We start from the raw sequence: 23002 nt of genomic DNA, 5'->3' as shown, positions 1-23002 counted from the left end.
GTAGAGTTACGAAAAGCTGTTGCAAAGCGATCTAACGCAGGCTAGCTATATAACAAATCGTACTCAAGTTTACCGCAAACATGTGTGGTGCTACGTGGGTCCCGCTTGGTGGCACCGATCTATACGCTTCTGATCGCAGACATTATGGTTCCGTCTTTTAAGTTCCGTCGTGTAAGAGACTACCCGTGATCTAAACAGCCCCTTCTATGTCTTCAAGCACAATCGTCTTCCGCTGGACCGAAGGTGACTACTCTCTCTCGTTCGGGCTGCAGGAACGAGGGTGGTAAATGAATTTTAATGATACCATGTACGATGAGGGTGGTGGTTTACTTTTATGACATATGTCCATGAATGCCTATGCGAGAGTGATGGGAGTCCAGCAAGAGCTGGGAGACCTGTCTCTTCGTCTGTATGCGCAATACTACAAGCGAATACTCGTGCGTTATGCTATCGGATCAGTAGAGGGCGCGATGACAGGTGTGCTCGCGGGTGCTGTCTTTATGCTTGCAGGGTATGATCAGGAAACCGAAAGCCAGGTAATCTACTCTCTCTCTCTCTCTCTCTCTCTCTCTCTCTGCCTCTTTCTTCACGATGCTTTTTGATCGTAATAATGCTGACCATCAGCTGGCGAGTCTAATACTGGAGCACCATGGCGCCACGTCGGTCGACGTTGCATCCTGCACGCACGTCATCGTTCCAACATCGCTACTGCTGGTATTATGCTGCCATCTCTTTCTCTCTATATCGCCCCCCCACACATGCAAATGACTTTTAGTAATTAACATCAGCAAGAGGGGGCTCGTGGATTTGTGTTGTATGATTAATCGATAGCCTGTGAACTAATCATAATGAATTCTGGTTCAGGATGATCCGATCTGTGCCATTGCAAGAAGACATGGGAAAGCGATGGTCACTCGCCGTTGGATCAGTGACAGCTTGGCTTTCGGGGTCGCTGCCGATATCAACTCTGTAAGCATTTTTCCACTAACTTTCTCATGCATTAATTTCGACTTGCGCTGTGATTGGACCAATGTAGTACTTCATTTTAAGATACCAGCCGTTTTCAATACGCATGCTTCGGTTGTTATCAACAGGTATGATTGCAATAGTTTTAAGTAATGCATCAAACAGTTGAACCTCTTATCAAAAGTCTTATGTTACGCATCTTTTCCCTATAACTTCTCTTATTATCTGAAACTTGTTAGTCTTTCCTCCAATATGTCCTTGTGCCATGGCCGCCCACTTCTATCTGCATCAATCATTGCCAAGTTTTTTAGTGCATGCTTTTCGTGCTTGTGGACTTGCCATAGGAAAAAACATGTAAAGGCGATCTCCATTGCTACATCAAGGTAATTTTAATTGCTATATTTGGTAATGCATTGATGGAATATATGGAAGGGCATTGTCCATTCTTTTAGTGTAAGACTAGTGTCTCCGACAATATTAAGATAAGGAGATTAGCTTGTATTTTCTAAACCACACACTCTTCCTTTCTTTGCCAAGTCATGTAGAGAGATATTTGCCATGTTATAGATCACATCTGATAAATGCTCCATCACTTCTTGCCTTGGGAAAATGGGCTTGGCTTAAATGCTTTGTGAAGGTGTATAATTGATTCCTTTTGCTATCTTTTTGTCAAAGGCAAAGATATTCCCTAACATTGAGTCTTTCACTTATATACAAATAGTTTTTTTGATTGGCATAGGTCGGATACAAGATAAAGTTTTCAAACAATATTCCTTGTCTCTAATGGTGTAATTATCCAAAAGCAATACTGAAATTGTTCTAGTCAACTATGATGTTTGATGTATCATCGGGCTATTTTGCAACCCTAATCTCATAGTGAATAAGTTTTTGTCATAGATGTGATCTAACTTTGGTGTCTCTTGAGCCTCGAACTCTCCAAGTTGTTGGATGGTCACATTGTTTGAAGATTGTTCCTATACCAACACTATTGGTATCATTTAGAAAACCATGAATGGTCCATTGAGATCCAACATTCTCAACATAGGAAGGAAATAAAACATGTTCTTCAACTCCTTGAAGCTTGCTTTATTTTCATTGTCTATATCCATTTTGGTAGCTTTGTGGCATTTGTAAAAGGCCATGTCATAAATGCATAAAGCTTTATAAACCACCTATAAATTACTCTTGATTCCAAGACAAAAAGCATCTCTGATGTATGTTAAGCACAAGGCTACTCCATGATCACTTTTGATGTATTAAGGACAAGGTTATTTCATAATCACCTATTGAGGCAATTTGTCCAAGAAAAGAAAGTTGCAATACCAAGCTTTTCTTGTCCACATTTCCATGGCTGTGAAAGAGGACTATTGTCTTGCCTTTATTTGTAGATAATTTATTTGTAGCCATTAATTATGTTGAAAAATACTTCATTTGGTTAGAGTACTAGTTTGTCCTTATCAAAAGACATGGGTTTGATTCTTGTGAGAGTCTTTCCTTGAAAAGAAGGTAACAACATGTTCATTTGTGAACTACAAGAGTGGTATCCTTTGATATAAAGTTAGACAATCGAGAGATTCAAAACATGAAGCTATTGAAAGCAATCCTAAAGAAGCTTGAGAGATGTCTCGGATAGCTCATGCTAACTCAATTAATGTCTAAGGGTAGAGAGAAAGAAAAGTTTATGTGATTATAAAAGTTACTATATTGTGCTAGGTCTTTTCTCTGGGATGTCAGTTATATATATGTATGTAATGCATGGGCTCAACATAAGAGATTTTAAAAATAAAATTTTCATACAAAACGGTCTCATATAAAGGAATTACTTACATATTGAATAAAAAGAGTTATGTTTTATTAAGAAAAAGTTTACAAATAAGGATATTATAAGTAGACCTTGAATGTATGTGATATAAAGAGTATACATATAGTAAATTTCTTGGGGGTCTTTTGAATTGTTCTCTTTCTTTAGAGGTGAGATATAACCCCTACTTGTTGAGTTAGTTTTTTTAAGTGTGCTAGCATTGTGTCATAAAATGAGCAATTGATCTACCAAGTCCACTTATTGAGTTAGATTTTTCAAGTGTGCTAGCATTGTGTCAAAAGCTGTAGAGGGCTCTCATGAGGACATGTATTTTTGAAACCTCACTTAACATGTGGATTAATTTTTAATCACATGGTTAAGTAAATGTTGTACATGTGAAATGTAATTGGGATTAGAGTAAATTTATGAGCCAGGGACTTGAGAAAATCATGGGATATCAAAGGCAAAAGTTACTATAAGTTATATTACATATGTACTTGGTGGTATTTGGTGTTGGTTGTTGGTCTAGGTTATTCATTTGGCCATAAGTATCGATTGGTGACACTAGAGAAGTAGTGTTTTAATGGTACCTAATGCTAATCTGATGGTTAAAGATGACGCAAAGACACTTTGGAATGAAAGATGTCTAGTCAATTTAATTATTGGCCAATCAGTTTATTTTTTTGGACACTAAAATAATTATTAGATTAATTTTTAGTAATTAAAGGTTAAAAATTAATATATAATTATGAATAATGTTGAAATAACTATTTGGGAAGGCTATCACTTGTAAAAAATGCCCATGCAAGATTGAAAGACGTCTTTAGAGATTGGAGAGAGACATTTTTAGCATATTCAGCTTGTAAGAGGAAGGGAGGAGATGCTTCTGGTTTGATTTGCAGCCATTGGAGGACCTTTTGAGACAGCCAAGGGCAAGAGAAGATCAATTAACAACAGGTGATAACATCTATAAGCTGTTGAGACAAGACAACAGCAGTAAATGATAATCTTTTTTAGTTTTTTGCATCTACAAGCTATTGTGGCAGGGCAACAGTTGCATTTGACTGATTTTTAATCATTCTTTATGACAAAACTTTGAATTTTCTCTCTACAGGTTTCTCTCTCATCTCCTAACCATTTCATAACATTGCTCTGAAGATCTCAACATTTGGACCCTTGGAGGTTGAGAAATTGCAAATTTCTTTGTTGTAAATCCTAATTTACAACAGAAATTAGGGCTTCGCAGCAGCCTCAAGAAGCGTGCAAAAAATTGGAAGCTCCAAGACTTGGAATTTTTAGGATTGAATATGAATTTCAGCTAAATTCAGGTGGAGGACTAGCCAACCATTGAATTCGGGTCATTTTCATAGTCTATGAAGTGGGTGAAGGCCAATTAAGTATTTGAATCAAGGGGCAAAATAGTTTGGAGACTTGCCCGTCACTTTGGACAGCAAGGGGAGTTTGGATTGCGAAGGGGATTGGGAGAATCCCATTGTAAATAAACTTTTTTTTCAATAAGGCTAAAGAAATACCGAAAGGGGCATCAATTTTGGGATCAATCGGGTGTATATTGTCCAAGATCAGTAGGTAAGTTTGTATTTTCAGATTTACATTTATTGTTTGCTATTGTAATTAAGTTGTAATCAGGTATTTACCACCCATCCATGGAAGGAAGGTTGGTTACATGCTTGAGTCGGCCCTAATTGGAAAGCATCAAGGTAAAGTTGCAACAATTGAGGATAGTCTGTCAAGTCATCCTCCTCTATCCATTTAGCATCCATTACTGAATAATTCTGAAACTTCACCAAGTACCTTTTGAAAACCTTACCCTTGATCTTCCTCTCTTTGTGTGCCAAAATCTGCTATGGTACCAATGTTTTATCGAGCTTTTCAACCTCCAGTTGAATTTTAGCAGATACATCTTTTGGTACATCTCCATGAAAAGGTCTAAGCAAGCTCATATGAAAGGGATTGTCTATCAAGGTAAAGTTGCAACAATTGAGGATGGTCTATCGAGTTATCCTCCTCCATCCATTTGGCATCCATTGGTGAATAATTTTGAAACTTCACCAAGTATCTTGTCAAAACCTTACCCTTGATATTCCTCTCTTTGTGTGTCAAAATCTGTAATGGTATTAGTATTTCATCGAGCTCTTCAACCTCCACCTGAATTTCAGCAGATACATCTTTTGGCACATCTCCATGAAAAGGTCTAAGCAAGCTCACATGAAAGGCATCATGTATCCGTCAGTGTGGAGGCAATTTTAGCCTATAGCATGCATCACTAATCCTCTCCAACACTTACAATAGGGATAGATTTCCCTTTCAATTTTACATCCAAAGTATGAACTTTGCCTCTATGGAAGAGGGTCACAATCTTATCATGAGTATCAATCAAGGTATGCACACGATGACACCAAGGCATATTAAGCAAGACATCATATCCTTCCAATGGAGCAATAAAGAACTCTTTGTTGTCCACATAACTTTGGATGTGCAAACGAAGCTTTGCAATGATAGGAGTGACCAATTCTGCATGTCCCTTGCATGTCATACTAATCTCACCCATGGGTCCCATCTCATTCTCTCTAATGCCTAAATGAGCTATCGTATCAAAAGAGATGAAATTCGATTGTGCTCCTAGATCAAGAAAAATTAATCCATGTTGATCTTTGATTTTGCCCCATGTCCTGCAATGTTCAGTACTATCTTGATTAGGTTGATCTGCCACTACATCAAGCACTAAACCAGCAGTGGTTTTGCCTTGCTTTCCCTTATTATCATCCTTTTCAACTTGCTGTTTATTAGAACAATTGCGTGCCATATAACCTTCTTGTTCACAAATATAGCATTTATTTGCAACCATCAGCTCCTTACGTCGTGCATCACTTTTTCTACTTTTTCTCTGCAATCTGTTTCACTTTTCAGTCCTATTTTCAGATCTACCATGGTTTTCAACTTTATTTTTAGATTTACCCTTTTTCTCAGCCTTTGTCTCTTTGACACCTGACTTGGCATCATCATCATGGAATCCTACATCCTTTTCACATAGCAATGTGTGGGTAGTAGTAGTAGTTTTTGTAAGCTGAGACATGCTGAAAACAGTGGATTTAATGCAAAAATTCCAAATATCCCTTGGCAAACCACAAATATACTTCTCCAGTTACTCATAGAGGGGTATTGTGCGATAAGAAGTAACTGGCAATAATGCATCCCAAAACTTATTGTACTGATCCAAGTTCTTGCAATCTTTGGAATTCAACTAATTCCAAGCTATCATAATGTCTACTTCAAAGGTACTTGCCAAACAATTTGAAGCAAATATTTGCTTGAATTGGATCCAAGTGGTAGGTGACTTCTCTTGAATAAGAAGTGTAGACTACCACTGCAATGCATTTCCCTTCAAAAATGTGGTTGCCTTGCATATCTTAGATGCCTTTGTGAAATTGCCTCTAGAATAGGCTACATCAAACTGCTGAATAAAAACAAGCGCTTTCAGTCTATTTTGTGTAACCTTGAAAGGCTTAAACTTCACTCTTTTGCCACCTTCATCATAGTCCTTCGATGGGTTTATGGAAATCAAGTTATTATAAATGGGCTGCTGCAAAAAAATACATTGGCTGTATTTGCATAAAAACCAGCACTATCTGAAGTGCCTACATGACTAGAATCAAATCCTTGTGCACCAATAGTCCCTGGGGGTGTCGATACATATCCATATGGCCCTCTTTTGTGCCCCAAGCATCATGCCTATGTTGCCGTACATGGGATTAGGAATTCCACTTGCATTACTTGGATATGTTGGGTGCTGTGAGCCATGCATTGGTTGCACCATACCATAGGGATTTATGGCATACATTCTTGTATGCGATGTCTGTCCAACCATAGCTTGTAACTAGACTCTAACAGTCCTTGCACTGAGCTAGAATCTAGTTCTTTTCAATATTTGGGCTCTTAAGCTAAGTACTTTTGAATTATCTAAACTTTAAACTAGTACTTTCTATTCATGATTCTCAATGTTATATTCTTTTAGCAATTATGCTATTTATAACCCTTGACTATGCTTTAACCTAGCACTTGTATACACAATCTTTTAATGTCATTCTTTTGACGACTATACCATTCATAACCCTTAACTAATTCTTCCTTGTAATTGCTCTACAAGCAAATAAGCCATATGCAAGTAGGTGCAATTAACTTCCCTTGATATATGCACTTCACAAACTCCATCTCTGGAGTAGGTGAGATGAAATTTATAATTTCTAATGACTTATACTCATGCATCATAGTATGGGCCTAACATATCTCATATGAGAATCAAAACAAGCATCTATCAATTCGGAAATACATTACTTACGACCGGTACCGCAAATGGTACACCGCCAAAGTATCCTTGCTGTCCCATGCTTGCATGTGCATAATTGCCTTGCTGTCCATGTTCCCATGGATTGGCACTACCAAGTTGGCCATGCATTTGCACTTGCTGCCCCATGGATACCAATTGTTTGTGCATATCATGCATTTTGGGCTCTTCTAAAGAAGGCTTAGGTATTTTCTTCGGTTCTTGTGGCTATCCCAAAGCTGTAGAAGGTGTCTTCTTCTCTTTGCCTTTGCTATCCTTCTTTGGGGCATTCAAGAATTCAGTAAATTGGGGATCCTTTGCCAATTCAACAAAAAGATTTGCTGTTGTATGCATTGGATCCTTGAAGCTATCATCAAATTCTTCAGCCCCTTGTTGGTCATCAGCCTCTTTATGCATTGAAGTGCTAATATTTAGGTCATTTTTCACATTTTCAGCATGCTGTCCATGTTGAGAACCATGGCCAACATTAATCATTGCATTTTTCCCTTCACCACGTGATTGACCAAGGAGTGATGCATCCTCTCCACTTGATTCCGTATCACCACGTGAAGACATGCTTGTTGTAATTCACAGCTGAGAACAATTTCTCCAATAATGCAATAGTCCCAAGTTGAAATCAATTACTACGGGCCCACCAATTCAAAGGATTTGATGGTGTCCCGGCAACGGAACCATGTAACCAGTCTTTCTTTTGTGGATGGGTGGTAAATCCTTGATTACAACTTAATTACAACAGCAAACAATAAATGCAAATCTGAAAATACAAATTTACCCACTGATCTTGGACAATGCACACCCGATTGGTCCCAAAGTTGGCACCCTTTTGGTATTTCTTTAGCTTTATTGAAGAAAAAGTTGATTTACAATGGGATTTTTTTGATCCCTTCGTAATCCAAACTCCCCTTGTTGTCCAAGGTGATCGGCAAGTCTTCAATCTATTTTGCCCCTTGATTAGGACACTTAATTGGCCTTCAGCCACTTCATAGACGATGGAAATGTTCCAAATTCAATGATTGGCTAGTCCTTCATCTAAATTTAGCTGAAATTCACATTCACTCCTGAAAAATCCAAGTCTTGGAGCTTTCAATTTTTGACACGCTTCTTGAGGTTGCTGCTAAACCCTAATTTCTGTTGTAAATTAGGGTTTACAACAGAGAAATTTGCAATTTCTCAACCTCCAAGGGTTCAAATGCTGAGATCTTCGGAGCAAGGCTGTGAAATGGTTGGGAGATGAGAGAAAGATGTAGAGAGAAAATTCAAAGTTTTGTTGTGAAGAATGATTGAAAATCAATCAAATGTAGCTGTTGCCTTGCCACAACAGCTTGTAGATACAAAGAACTAAAGAAGATTGTCATTTACTGATGTTCCCTTGTCTCAACAGCTTGTAGATGTTATCACCTGCCGTTGATTGGTCTTCCCTTGCCCTTGGCTGCCTCACAAGGTTCTCCAATGGCTGCAAATCAAACCAGCAACATCTCCTCCCTGTCTCTTACATGCTGAATATGCTAAAAATGCCTCTCTCCATCCTCTAAAGAGGTCTTTCAATCTTGCATGGATATTGTTGACAAGTGGCAGTCTTCTCAAATGGTTTTTTCAGCATTATTAATAATTAAATATTAATTTTTAGTCTTTAATTATTGAAAATATTCTAATAATTATTTTGGTGCCCAGAAAAATAATTTGACTAGTCAATAATTAAATTGGTTGGGCATCTTCTATTCCCGAGTGTCTCTGCCTCATCTTTGACCATTAGATTGTCGTTAGATACCATTAAACGCCACTTCTTTGATGTCACCACAACTGATACTTATGGCCAAATGAACGATCTAGTTTAACAATTGGCACCAAATATCCACCAAGTACTCGTGCGGTATAACTTATAGCAATTTTGCCTTTGACATCTTGTGATTTGCTCGGGTCTCGGGCTCGTACATTTATTCTAATCCCAATTACACCTGATATGTGCAACATTTACTTAACCATGTGATTAAAAAATAATCCACATGTTAAGTGAGGTTTCAAAAATAAATATCCTCATGAGAACAAACTGCCCTTGTTGTCCAAAGTGACTAGCAAGTTTTCAATCTATTTTGCCCCTTGATTCAAGCACTTGATTGGTCTTCATCCGCTTTGGTGGACGATGGAAATGCCCCAAATGGCTAGCTAGTCCTCCATTTGAATTTAGCTGAAATTCACCTTTAGCCATGGAAAATCCAAGTCTTGAAGGTTCCAATTTGTGGCATGTTTCTTGAGGTTGTTGCTAAATTCTTATTTTTGTTGTAAATTAGGGTTTATAGCAGAGAAATTTGCAATTTCTCGACCTCTGGTGATCTCAATGCTCCAATCTTTGGAGCAAGGTTAGGAAATGAGAGAGAATGCTGAGGAGAGAGAACATTCAGACTTTTTTCGTCATGAAGAACTAAAGAAAATCTATCATTTACTATAGTTGCCATGCCACAATAGCTTGTAGATGCAAAGAATTGAAGAAAATCAATCGTTTACTGTTGTTGCCTTGTCTCCACAGCCCTGTAGATGCTGTCACCTGTTGTTAATTGGTCTTTTCTTACCCTTGGTTGTCTCAAAAGGTTCTCCAATGGTTGCAAATCAGACTAGCAGCATTTCCTCCCTCCCTCTTGTAGACTGAATCACTAAAAATGCATCTCTCTAGCCTCTAAAGACTTTTCTTAGTCTTGCATGGGTATTTTTGACAAGCGGCAGTCTTCCCAAATGGTTTTTTTAATATTGTCCATAATTAAATACTAATTTTTAGTCTTTAAATTCAAAAAATTAATCTAATAATTATTTCGATTGCCTAGAAAAATAATATGACTGGCTAATAATTAAATTGGCTAGGTAACTTCCATTTTGGAGTGTCTCTGTTTGCCATCTTTGACTATCAGATTGCTGTGAGGTATCGTTAAATGCCACTTCTCTAGTGTCACCAACTAACACTTATGGCCAAATGAATGACCTAGGCCAACAACTGGCATCAAATACCACCAAGCACTTGTGCACATAACTTATAATAACTTTTACCTTTGACATTCTGTGATTTTCTTGGGTCTCGAGCTCGAAAATTTACTCTAAACCCAGTTACATCTCACATGTGCAACATTTACTTAACCATGTGATTAAAAATTGGCTAAAACATCAATGGCATCATAACACATACTATTGTCTATGGAACTAGATATAAACAATTGACAACGAGCATAATTTGATCATAAAATGATCACTTGTTGCTGATCTGAGAACTGATCACAAACTACTGTAAATGTAACCCCAAACTAATCACAAACTCATTTTAAAAGCTGATTGGCAATCAATGCAAAAACTAATGCAAAATTGATCCAAAAAGTGACCATAAACGGTTCTCAAGTTGATAAAAAACTGAGTTGAAATTGATTAGAATTTTTGTCTCAAAATTGAGGAAAATTTCATGCCAAATTGATCATAAGTTGATGCAAAAGCATAGTTCTAGTGCCCGGGTGAAACTCATACTCATCTGTATATATCTCACAATGACTAGTACACTAAGTAGTGACCTCATGGCAAACTTAGTGTCAGCACAGTATCTTAGATGCATATTGAATACATTCGAGATCCACTACATACGAGAGTTTTCCATTGTTGAGGAGTGGAGGTGCTAGCTCCCTCGCAAGCATCAAGTAATACTCTGAACCTCTGCTTTGTTGAACTTGATTGAGCTCGAATTGAAGTCGGCTCTAATTGGAAAGCATCAAGGTAAAGCTGCAATAATTGAGAATAGTCTACCAAGTCATCCTCCTCCACCCATTTGCAATCTATTGGTGAATAATTTTGAAAGTTCACCAAGTACCTTTTGGAACCCTTACTCTTGATCTTTCACCCTTTGTGTGCCAAAATCTGCTTTAGTACGAGTTTGGTACCGGTATTTCATCGAGCTCTTCAACCTCTGACTGAATTTCAGAAGATACATCCTTTGGCACATCTCCATGAAAAGGTCTAAGCAAGCTCACATGAAAGGCTGTAACCATACTTTCTTCTTGAATAGGGTGGTAAATCCTTGATTACAATCTAATTATAGTAGCAAACAATAAATGCAAATCTGAAAAGACAAATTTACCTACTGATCTTGGACAATGCACACCCGATTGGTCCTAAATTTGGCGTCTCTTTCGGTATTTTTTTACTTTTATTGAAGAAAAAATTGATTTACAATGGGATTCTCCCAATCCCCTTCGCAATCCAAACTCCCCTTGATATCCAAAAGTGAGCAGTAAGTCTTAAATTTGATTTGCGCCTTGATTCAGGTACTTAATTGACATTCACCCACTTCATAGACAATGGAAATGCCCCAAATTCAATGGTTAGTCCTCCACCTGAATTTAGCTGAAATTAACCTTTAGCCTTGAAAAATCCAAGTCTTGGAGCTTCCAAAATTTGGCATGCTTCTTGAGGCTGTTGCTAAATCCTAATTTCTGTTGTAAATTAGGGTTTACAATAGAGAAATTTGTAGTTTCTTAGCCTCCAAGGGTCCAAATGCTGAGATCTTCGGAGCAAGGTTGTGAAATGGTAGGGAGATGAGAGAGAAAGTTGTAGAGAGAAAAAATTTAGAGTTTTGTCGTGAAGAATGATTGAAAATCAGTCAAATGTAGCTGTTGCCCTGCTACACAACATTTAGATGCAAAAAACTGAAGAAAATAAGTCATTTACTGCTGATGCCTTGTCTCAACAGCCTATAGATGCTGTCACCTGTTGTTAATTGGTTTTCTCCCACCCTTGGCTACCTTACAAGGTCCTCCAATGGCTGCAAATCAGATCAACAGCATCTCCTCCCTCTCTCTTGTACGCTGAATCACAAAAAATTCATCTCTCCAGTCTCTAAAGACGTTTTTCAGTCTTGCATGGGCATTTTTTACAAGTGGCAGCCTTTCCAAATGGTTTTTCTAGCATTATTCACAATTAAATATTAATTTTTAGTCTTTAAATATTGAAATTTAATTTGATAATTATTTCGATGCTTAGAAAAATAATTTGACTGGCCAATAATTAAATTGGCTAGGTAACTTTCATTCCAGAGTGTCTCTACACTATCTTTGACCATTAGATTGGCATTAGGTACCATTAAATGCCAGTTCTCTAGTGTCACCAACCGACACTTATGGCCAAATGAATGACCTAGGCCAACAATTGACACCATATACCACAAGTATCTGTGCCGTAAAACTTATAACAACTTTTGGCTTTGACATCCTGTGATTTTATCGGGTTCTGGGCTCATAAATTTACTCTAATCCCAGCTACACCTCACATGTACAACACTTACTTAACCATGTGATTAAAAATTAATCCACATGTTTAGTGAGGTTTCAAAAATACATGTGAGTTGAGACTAGGAGTCAATCTCACTCTATAAAACTATATCATATCATAAACATGGATGTCAATCCTAGCTCTAGGATTTCCAAACTTGCTAAACTTTAGTTGATGAGTCTTAATTGCTCCATCTTACCATCCTCTCACATGTCCTCTTTGGCATTGGTGAGTTGTGAGGGATAATGGCATCATTTGTACTAGAAAGCAATAGAGGAGGGACAACGATGCCCTTCTCCTTTGGAATCCTTTTGTGCGTGGCTTTGTCTTGGCTAGAGGCTTTGAATCGGAGTTGGAGTTGGAAGAGGATTATGACTCATCAGACGAGTTTGTATCCTACTTCTACTTCTTCTTTTTCTTTTGTGATGCTACTAACTTGTTGCAATCCTTGTGTAAGTGACCCTCCTTGCCACATTGGTAGCACTTAGTCTTTATCTTATTCTTGCTATCATCCCTCTTTGAAGTTGCAAATGCCTCATCATGGCCACCATGTTGAGATGGAAAACCTCCCTCGTAAGCTCAAGGATGCCTCACGCTCTTTTAGCATAGAGGACATGTGAGTGAAGTTCACTAGTGTTGATGATGTTTGGGCTTGTAAACCATTGGTGGCTTCAAACTTCAGAGAAGGCTTATAGAGTACAATCCCCATAAGATGAGCCTTTGAAAGGATGGATTGCATGTGCCAAAGTTGATTTTGAATCTGTGTAACATGAAGCAAGAAAGATTGGATAGTATCTTTAGGACCGAACTTCATCTGTTGGAGCTAATTATAGAGGGTTACGGCTTGTATGGTTGATGGAGCCTCATATAACATTTGGAGCTTCTCTGATAGCTTTGAAGCTATCCTATAGGAGGTGACAACCATTAAAATCTCTTTAGAAATGCATTGGAGAAAAGTAGATATACATGAGCATCATCCCATACAAGCACATCTTTCTCATTGTTGTTAGGGATAAAGGCGTCTCTGCCTGGCTGCCCGTGTATTACTACACTGATAGTCATCGCTATTGTACACTGCAGATGGCGAGTGTTTGTTACCGTCACTTTATTCTTTATTCTTTTAGTGACAGTTTGAATAAAGGAAGGCCCGGTCACACATTGTGACTGTTGGAGTTCTCATTTCTAGTCTCTCCCTTTCTTGCTCTTGCTCTCCCGCCGTAGCTCTCGAGTCCAACCTTCGATCCGTCGCTCCCTTTCAATTGTTATTGTGAAGAGGAGTTGGGATTTGGGGCTGCACAATAGCTTGTGAAACCAAGTACCATGGGTGCTTAACCATCTTTTATAACAACATTGCAGGTTAGATAATTAGGACCATGAAGTTCATAACAACACTCTAGGTAATTAGAACCATGCAAATGTTTATCATCAATGGAGCAATATGAAGGTGCCACTTGGAGAGGATAGGATGAGAAGATAAAGCAAAGAAGAGAAAATAGGTAGAGATAATACATACAAAATATAGCATAGATGACACTGTTGGGAGTTTACACACAGTGGAGAGATGGTAGATCACAAAGATGATTGTTGAAGCAAGGAAAATTTGATCAAATGCAGCCTATAAATCTTGAAAAATTAGTTGCCAAGCTTGTAGGGATGAAAAGAACTGAAAACATGGATGTTATAAGGCAAAACACAAGTAGAAGAAGTGTTAATGTAGGTTGTACAACAATAAAATATTGCAAAGATGCTAAACACAAGTTGTTGATGTCAAAACATAGGCAACAAGGTTGGAAAAGCATGGAGAGAGAGAGAGAGAGAGAGAGAGAGAGAGAGAGGAATGTTTAGAATACTAAACATTGAAGGTGAATAAATTAGAATGTGTATAGAAGGATGTGTGTGTATGGTGACTGTCAAAAATATCACGCTAGCTGTGTACAGTTGATTGGGGAAAAAAATAGAGAAACATGGGTTGAGTAATGTATAATTTGCCAACACTAGGTTGCTTTGATAGGCAGACTTGGTTAGACTTGCCTTGTGGCAAGCTGCTTGACTTGTGGTAAACTTGTTATTTGTGATCTTGCCTTGCTTGTGATCTTGCGTTGTCCAATGTTTTGGTTGTCATGTTGATGTTGTCATTCTTAACCTTCTTAAAATTGGTTTCTTCCTTGCTAAGTTGCGAGCCCAACCTATGCGCTTGTTTGGAAAGTGTTAATCCTCTAACACCCCCTCTTAGGTCTTGGACGTGGGATAAGGCTTGATGATCTAGAGTGCTACTTGACTTGAGGAAAAGCTTTGGTGAGGAGATCCACCAAGTTGTCTCTTGTCTTGTAGTACTCCACATTAATGGTATCATTCAAGATGTTCTCTTGGATGAAATGATATTGGATCTCCATGTGCTTTATCCATGCGTAAAACATTGGGTTTTGTGCATGTGGTATGTTGTGCTCATTATTGCATAGGACAGTAGCTTGGGCTTGAGGATAGCCAAGCTCTCCCAACATCCATTGAAGTCTGTACGGTCTTGTATGTGGTAGATGATGCTACTCGATACTTAGCCTCTATAGAAGAGGGAAACTATTGGTTGGTTGCTTCTTGTTGCTCCATGAAATAGCACTTGCATTGAGTAGAAAGAAAAAACCACTTGTTCATTGTTGGAGATCAGCATTGCCAACCCAATCAGAATTTGTTCATCCCTACAACACCAAAGTAGTGTCTTCTAAACTTGCAGGATAGAAGATGCAAGGGTTGAGAGTTCAAAGAGTCTACAATGTAGCTTGACCATGAGTTTTCTTGGTCTCACTCATAAACCTTGCAAGCAAACCAACTGAAAAACAAATGTCGATCTTGGTGTTAACCAAATCAAGGATCCAATTAGTTACTCGTCGATAGTTAGAAGTGTCAACATTTGGAGAATCTACATGGGGTGAAGCCTTTCAATTAGGATCCATACGAGTGAAAATGGTACCCAAGCAGTGTTGTAGATTGATGAAGTGCAGACAAACATGAACCTACTATCATTTTTGTTTAAAAAGTTTGATGATTTGCTAATAGTTGACAATTTTGCTGTTTTGCAACCATTTTTCAATCTTTTTTTTTTGGCAGATCTGCTCTCTAGTAGTCTATGTTTTCAAACAAATTTGTGCTTTCAACGGGCATTCTCAAAGGACGCATCAAATGTGTTAGTTGCCATGCTTTTGTCACTGTACTCTCTACACTTTTGTTCCTCGCTCTGTTTTGAATTGTATTTCTTGAATTGCTTAACTCCTGGTATTGGGCTTTGTCTCGGCTCGTGTTTCTCTCTCTTCAAACTCTTCTTTTATTTTCTCTACATCTCAACTACAATGGCAACTCCTTGTTTCTCTATTGTTACTTGGAGTGCCATCATGTAAACTTGGTTTGTGTAGCACCTATGGTATGTTGTTTTTAGAGCTACCTTATCCCTAGTTGCACTCTTCTATCTTGGACTAGGATGAAGAAACTTGTGAGGACAGAATGCTATTATTTTGGATCCAAGAAGAGGCCCAACTCTTTAAGGTTGACCTACCATCTTATTGGGTAGACCATATTATGCACATATTAAAGAAATCTTTACCCAAATGCCCAAATTTAGAAAAGGTGCAACTCACTTGCCTTTTGATCAAGACCTGTCTCTACCAATTGATTGTCATAAAATTGCATAGGTTAGGGCAAGACGGTTTATTGCACTGTATATAAGCATAAGGTAGATATGTGCTGTAGGAAATATATTGGAGGGATAGTAGGAAGCCATTTCGATGTCACCATTGTGGCTTGAAAAGTATTACACCTATAACTATGATGGCTGACCTTGTTTAAAGACATGACACATTTTGTGAAACATTGTGATGCGTGCTAGTGTTACAAAGGTGTCAATCTACAAGAAAATGAAACTCACTCCAATGATCATCCATCAATCCTTCAAAAAATGGGGTATTGATTTATTAGGACCCATTAGCTTGGTAGGTCAATACTTTGGAGTACAATACATCACTGTAGCTACTAATTACATGATAAAATGGATTGAAGATAGGGCAACTCATAAGAATAACACAAGGATGACAGTTAAGTTCTTACAAGAGCAAGTCATCCCTTGATCTCATTGCTCCATTGAGATGGTTAGTGGACCAAGGAACTCACTTCGTGATTAAAAGCAAAATCAATGAACAAATGTTGATAGACGTCCTTGCCAAAGCTATCTCTATCTCTACAACAAATTGGAATAACAAACTCATGGTTTCTTTATGGGCCTACCAAAACAAGATACAAGATAGCCACGGGCTAAAATCCATTCAGGTTTATATATGGCATTGATTCCCTCGTGTCTATGGAGTTTCTTATTCGCATTCTGTGCATAGCAGAGCAATAGGAGGGAACCAAAGCTTGGACCAATCATTTGACTAAACTCAAATTCTTAAGAGAGGACACGCCTCTTCTCCATAAATGCCTTGATTGCTAAGAAGGCTAGATGGAGAGCTTGCTTTAAGCAAACATGTGCAATGTAGACACTTTGAAAGAGGTGATTTGGTGCTCTTGTAGTTTGTTTTTGACAGGGTGAAATGCACACTAGTTCAATATAACCTATGGTAGCAGTCACCTTATGTTGATTTCCACACAAAGATGAGGAGTCAAGACACTACAATATAGCTTCCCATACTCCTTCAATCAATCATCCTCTCAAGGAATCTAGACTCTCGATCTAGACTTTAGTATCACCCTCTCTTGGACAAAGTTGTGCATGAGGAGGAATTACACATAGCTAGGAGATTTTGGGGGCCAACATTGCTTTGCGTATTCATCACATATCTTTGTATTCTAGCATGTAGACCCTTTGGTCTAAATGTTGTAGTAGACTTGTGGACCAACCTTGATTAAGACTTACATAGAATTCATTAGGACTTTCAATCCAAACTCGCAAGAGTGGAATTGTTGGGCTTTGGATTTGCAATAAACAAAAGACTTGCCGTGTCCCACTCTCACCATAGCTAGTGGAACACGCATTGGGAATAAGGCAAGGAGAAGACAAGTACAACAAAACCAAGAAAGCCTTAGCCATCTTAGGCAGGTGGTGGACAAGTCGAACCTAACTCATACACCAAAATTTTCGAAAGTTTGATAGAAGAGATTATGATGAGTGGAAAAGTGAAGCAAAATTTGAACAATTTGTGGATTGAGGTGGTAAATGACTCAATTATGAGTGCTAAAAGGATTGTCCACGAACTTCCAAGTGAAGAACTCACAATTGCAAAAGCCAAGAATAATTACATGTGGCGGCTTCTTAACTAGAGTCATTAATATGGCCTTGGGTCTACTTGAAGCCACACCACCTATTTAGAGACTCCATAAACATGATGAAACCCAACCCTATCTAGGAGGAGCTCAACTTTAAGGAGTGTTGTTTACAAACCCTAAAGAGAAGGAGAAGGAGAAGGAGAACTAGGACAAGGGAAGAGGCAAGGAGAAGAAGCAACACAAGTTGCCAAGGAAAAAGAAAATGAGTAGGAAAAGAAGAAAAATAGGAAGAAGGCATCTAGAAGCACAACAGAGAAAGCTAAACTCAAAGCTATAATAGAAGATTCCAAGAGGGGTTACAAGCCTTGAAGGATGCTCATGCTAAGGGATCTGAGGACACCCTTGTATCTTTACAAATGTCCTTTGAAAACCATGAAAGATGCTTGTGTTAATGGGTTTGAGGACACCCTTATACCTTTGCAAATTTCATTTGAAGAACATATGAGAAGGAAAGAGGAGTCCTTAATACAACAAATGGAAGCAGAATTAGCCAAGACCAAGTAAGTAGAGGTCTCTAAGGTAAGGAATAGATGGTGGAGAAACTTGCCTTAAGCATTTTCCAAAGTGACATTAAAAACCCCTCCCAACTATGCAAACAATATAGGAGGAGAAAACCAAATTTAAAAAGAAAAAAGAAAATCAATAGAAGTTGTGGTCACATCTTAAGTAGGGCAACTTGTTGAGTCAACCACTAACTCTCTAGACCATCTCAACAAAATGGCCCATATCCTAGGCAACATTTTGACATTAGAAAACTTATGTGAGGAGCATATGCAAGATAAGGTACGAGATGCCAAGGTACAATGAGAGCTCTAAATGCAATTGGATGAAGAAAAAGTAGATTGCTAGGAGTATTTACACTAGTCCACAAAAAAACTCTTGGAAGTGCAAGCACAACTAGAGGAAAGAGACAGAAAGATTGAAGAATTGAGGGCTAGGATGCTAGGCATGAAAGAGATTTAGAAGAAACATAAAGAAGCTAGGGCATTAGTAGTTGAGTTAATGATCCAAGTTGTTAGGAAGGGAACTAGAGAAGAAAGAGAAGAGAGAGAAATACTAGAAGTAGAGAGAGAAAGATAGGAAGATGAGAGGTGAGAGCAGCCATGAAAGCTATGCAAGAATGTGAGGATGAAAGAGACTTTTGATTATTGCCCAATGATGAAAAAGTTAAGTCTCTTTATATCTTTTATACCAAGTTAGCGTAGTTGGTATTTTCCCCTTATTTTTATCCAAAAAAGGTAGCGATGCACTTCTTCATCACATCAAGAATAGCTAACATTTCTTGGTCATACACATTCATTTCCATCTCCTTTTCAATCAGCTTGCAACTTTCAAAGCCAATGACTTCATGCTCTTAAAGTAACTATCCTCGTTCACTTACATCACATTAGAAAGTGAATTCTTTTCAAAAATCAAGATAGGAGCTGAACTGAGCAATTCTTTTAATCGATTAAAGCTTTCACCAGTCATAGCATCCCAAAAGAAAGCTTCTCTCTTCAGTCTATTTGTCCAGGGTGCTACAATAGTTGCAGAGTGCTTAACAAATCTTCAATAGAAAGAGGATCAACCAAGAAGACCATGAAGAGAAGTGGTATTTGTAGGTAATGGCTATTCCTTAACACGCTGCACTTTCTTTGGATAAGCCTTGATTCCTTCTTCACTCACAATGTGGTCCAAAAACCCCACTTTAGTTTGCATGAATAAGCATTTAGTCTCATTGGAAAACAACTTGTGCCTTCTCAAAACATAAAAAAACTTTCTCGTATGCATCAAATGATCCTCCAATGACTTGTTGTAGATAAGAATGTCATTGAGGAATACCAATACAAACTTGAAAAGGAAGGGTTGCAGTATTTTATTCATGAGATTCTAAAAGGTGGCTAGAGCATTTGTTAATCGAAATGGTATCACAAGAAAATGATAGAGCCCTCGATTAGTTTGAAATGATACCATTTGTTAATCCAACTGGTATCACAAGAAAATGATAGAGCCCTTGATCAATTTGAAATGTTATCTTTACTTCATCACCTTGTCTCATTCAAATTTGAAGGCAACCCGATCTCAAACCTATTTCGGTAAAGTACTTTGTCCTCTTAAGCTCATTCAATAAATCATCTACTCTAGAGAGAGGATATCTATTTCTAATAGTGATCTTGTTGAGGTCTCTGTAATCAATGTACATTTGAAAGCTACCATCCTTTTTCTTGATCAATGAGATTGGAGAAGCATAGGGTGAAGAGCTAGGATTAGTGAAGCCCATCTCTAGCAAATCTTTAATTTGCTTGGCTACTTCTTTCTTGTTGTATTTAGATTTTGTAAGGTGTCTTATTAATGGGTTTTGATTGGGGTTCTAAGTCTATGGGGTGATCCATCTCTCTCTTAAGAGGGAGGGCTACATACACTTGAAACAAGTCTTTATACTCCTCCAAAAGAGCTTTGAATGTTTTTTTTTTGAATCTTTGGATTTATATGTAATCTTCTTGTTGAGATGTAAAACAAAGATTTTTGAGTGCTTCTTGAACTCTTTTTAAAGCAAATTTGTTGTTATGAGCTAGAAATCTACTTTATTGTGAACTCCCTTTAAGTTTATGAGCTATCCTTCACTAACAAACTCCATGTGCAATTGAGAAAAATCCATATTAATCTTCCGTAATTGCTTTAGTTGAGAGAGATCCATGGTAATCTTCCCTAATTGCTTCAGCCAATCCATGGTAATCTTGTTGAGGTCCATGTAAAATCAATGCACATTCAAATGGTACCATTCTTTTTCTTGATTAACAAGACCATACGAGCATAGGGTGAAGAGCTAGGCTCAGTGAAGCCTATCTCTAGCAAATCTTTAATTTTCTTAGCTATTTCTTTCCTTTGACATTTAGAGAGTCTATAAGGTGGCTTATCAATTGGTTTTTTGTAGGGTTCCAAGTCTATGGGGTGATCCGCTGCTCCCTTATGAGGGAGGGTTGTAGGCACTTGAAACAAGTCTTTGTACTCCTCCAAAATAGCTTTTAATGTTAAATTCTTTACTGAATCTTTGGAATGATTTGTAACCTCCTTGTTGAGATATAAAACAAAGATTTTTGAGTTCTTCTTGAACTCTTTTTTAATCTGTTTTGCTGTTATGAGGTGGAAATCTCTTTACTATGAACTTTCTCTAAGTGTATGAGTCCTTCACTAACAAACTCCATGTACAACTCAAAGAAATCCATGGTAATCTTCCCTAACAGCCTAAAACTATATCAATAGGGCCCATTTCAAAAGCAATCAAGTCCATTGATACTTCATAATTTTCAGCCAGACATAGAGAGACCTTAGAGCACATTTGGGTGCTGATCTCTTCGTCTCCATTGGCCACTTGCACCTTGATCGGTTGCTGCAAATCGATAGGAAAGCATTGCAATATGCCCATTCCTTGTTTATTAATGAAACCATGGGTGGTACCACTGTCCACCTAATATATACACCACCTTGCTATGGATGCTCCCTTGAATCCTTAGCATGCTCTATCTTTCTTGAACCAATCCAAGCATCTATTGAAATTGAATAGGCTAAAGTGGCAATATCTGATAGATTTCTTGACTCATCTCCACCAGGTCAAAGGATATGTGACCACTTGGATAAATGGAAACCCTTCCAAATGATTATAAAATTGATCATGGTCATTCTCATCCTCATAGCCTTCATTTTCAGCATTATCCATCACAAGTGGAATTTCATCCTCTTCTTTTGGGTCTTTAATGCTGAACATGTTGTTTACTTTGGCTTTCTTATACACACATTTGGTTGCATGATCAACAATATAGTTTTCCCCACATTTGAAACAAAGGCCCTTTTCTTTGCACTCCTTAAAGAGATCCATGAGGATAAACTTTTGACTAGCTTGTGCTGAAGTATTTCTTGGTCTATTTTCAAGTTGCTTATTCTCTGTTTCAGGACTGAATGTTGTTCCAAAATTCCCTTGCTAGCTTGATGCATTAAAAGATGGGTAAGTTGGCACTCTAGGGATGCTATTTGGTACATTACTTCCTTCAAATTGTCCTTACTTACAATAGTCCTTGGCTGACCTACAGACAGCTGAGTAGTAGGCTCTCTTTGGTTTTCCTACCATATCTATTTGCTAGCTCAATGGCCTTGAATAAAGTTGCAGGAGATTAAGCCACGAGCCATTACATCAGCAGACAATGGTTTCGACCCATATTGTATATACTTATGCAACTTCCCATCATCACTTATGCTTTCCATATGCATTGTGAGGTTGAGAGATTGATTGGTGTACTCCTTTACAGTGAGTCATTGTTGCTCTAAGCCATACCATCTTCAAGCAAGTCTCTTTTTCCATGGGGGAGACAAACGCTTTTGAGTGTCTTAAACTCTTTCCAAGTATCCATAGGCTTCTCTTCATATATTGCCACAAGGTATGTGCAAGTCCTTCCAAATGTAGGGTTGTAAAATGTATCTTGTGCTCATCACTTTGTGGGAAAATATTATAATAAGACTCACACTTAGAGATTCACTTGTCAATATCGGAAGGAGACGATGATTGGCTGTTGTATCTAGATAACTCTATCTTATCCCTTAACTCTCGATCATTGTACATTGGCTCTCCGTCTTATGGCTGATCCTGTTAGCTACCTATTTGGCCATTGTTGCTTTGAGAAATTTCTTCCAAAAGATTGTAGAAATCTTGTTGCAAGAATTGACTCTCTTTGCCTATGGAAATTTGAACCATTAAAATTTCCAAAATGCTCTTTATTCTATTGGGATGGACCTCCCATTTTATATTGGCTGTTAGGAATTCCCCATTTGCCTATGATGCCTTGAGATTTGAATTGAGTGGTTGAAATGGAACTCTTATCAATGTTTGCTTGCGCTTTTTCTCTAGTCTCCTTATCCCTCATTTGAAATGCCATTCATTGTGAGAATCGAGTCATAGGGTCAGCATTAGATTTTGCAATTCGAGATGAAAGTGGAGCATTAGAATCCAGAAGCCTATCAGTGGTTGACTTAGTTTGGTCCATAGGTGCCACTAATTCATTGTGTCTTATAGCATGATGGGTTTCATATTCACACAAGGTACTATTCAATTGGCTGAGCTCCCCATGAAGTTCGGCACCTTTGGATGGTCTATGGTTGTTATTATCCACGAGAGAATCCCCTATTTACTGTGTTACTTCTCTTGGACCTTGTTTTTATCTTTATGCCGCCCTGTCATTGTTATGCAATCTTGTAGTACCTCTTGTTACAAAAACTTAGATAGATTTTGATAGAGAGAT

General features: G+C 38.0%; 1 protein-coding gene across 1 annotated transcript in view; it reads left to right on the top strand.

Moving 5' to 3' along the window:
* Positions 1–272: 272 nt before the first annotated feature.
* LOC148029587 (uncharacterized) overlaps positions 273–23002 on the top strand; it is a 93792-nt gene continuing 71062 nt past the window's right edge. The window contains exons 1-3 of the mRNA XM_087688456.1: positions 273–536; positions 625–714; positions 865–969. Of these exons, the coding sequence (XP_087544582.1) occupies positions 342–536; positions 625–714; positions 865–969 (390 nt within the window). The 5' untranslated portion in view covers positions 273–341. The remainder of the gene's footprint in view (positions 537–624; positions 715–864; positions 970–23002) is intronic.

The sequence above is a fragment of the Lygodium microphyllum genome, chromosome 11, assembly GCF_053477565.2.
Source record: "Lygodium microphyllum isolate KBCC chromosome 11, Lygodium_microphyllum_v1.1.10, whole genome shotgun sequence".
NCBI classification, from domain to species: domain Eukaryota; kingdom Viridiplantae; phylum Streptophyta; class Polypodiopsida; order Schizaeales; family Lygodiaceae; genus Lygodium; species Lygodium microphyllum.
This window is presented reverse-complemented; position numbering and strand designations above follow the sequence as displayed.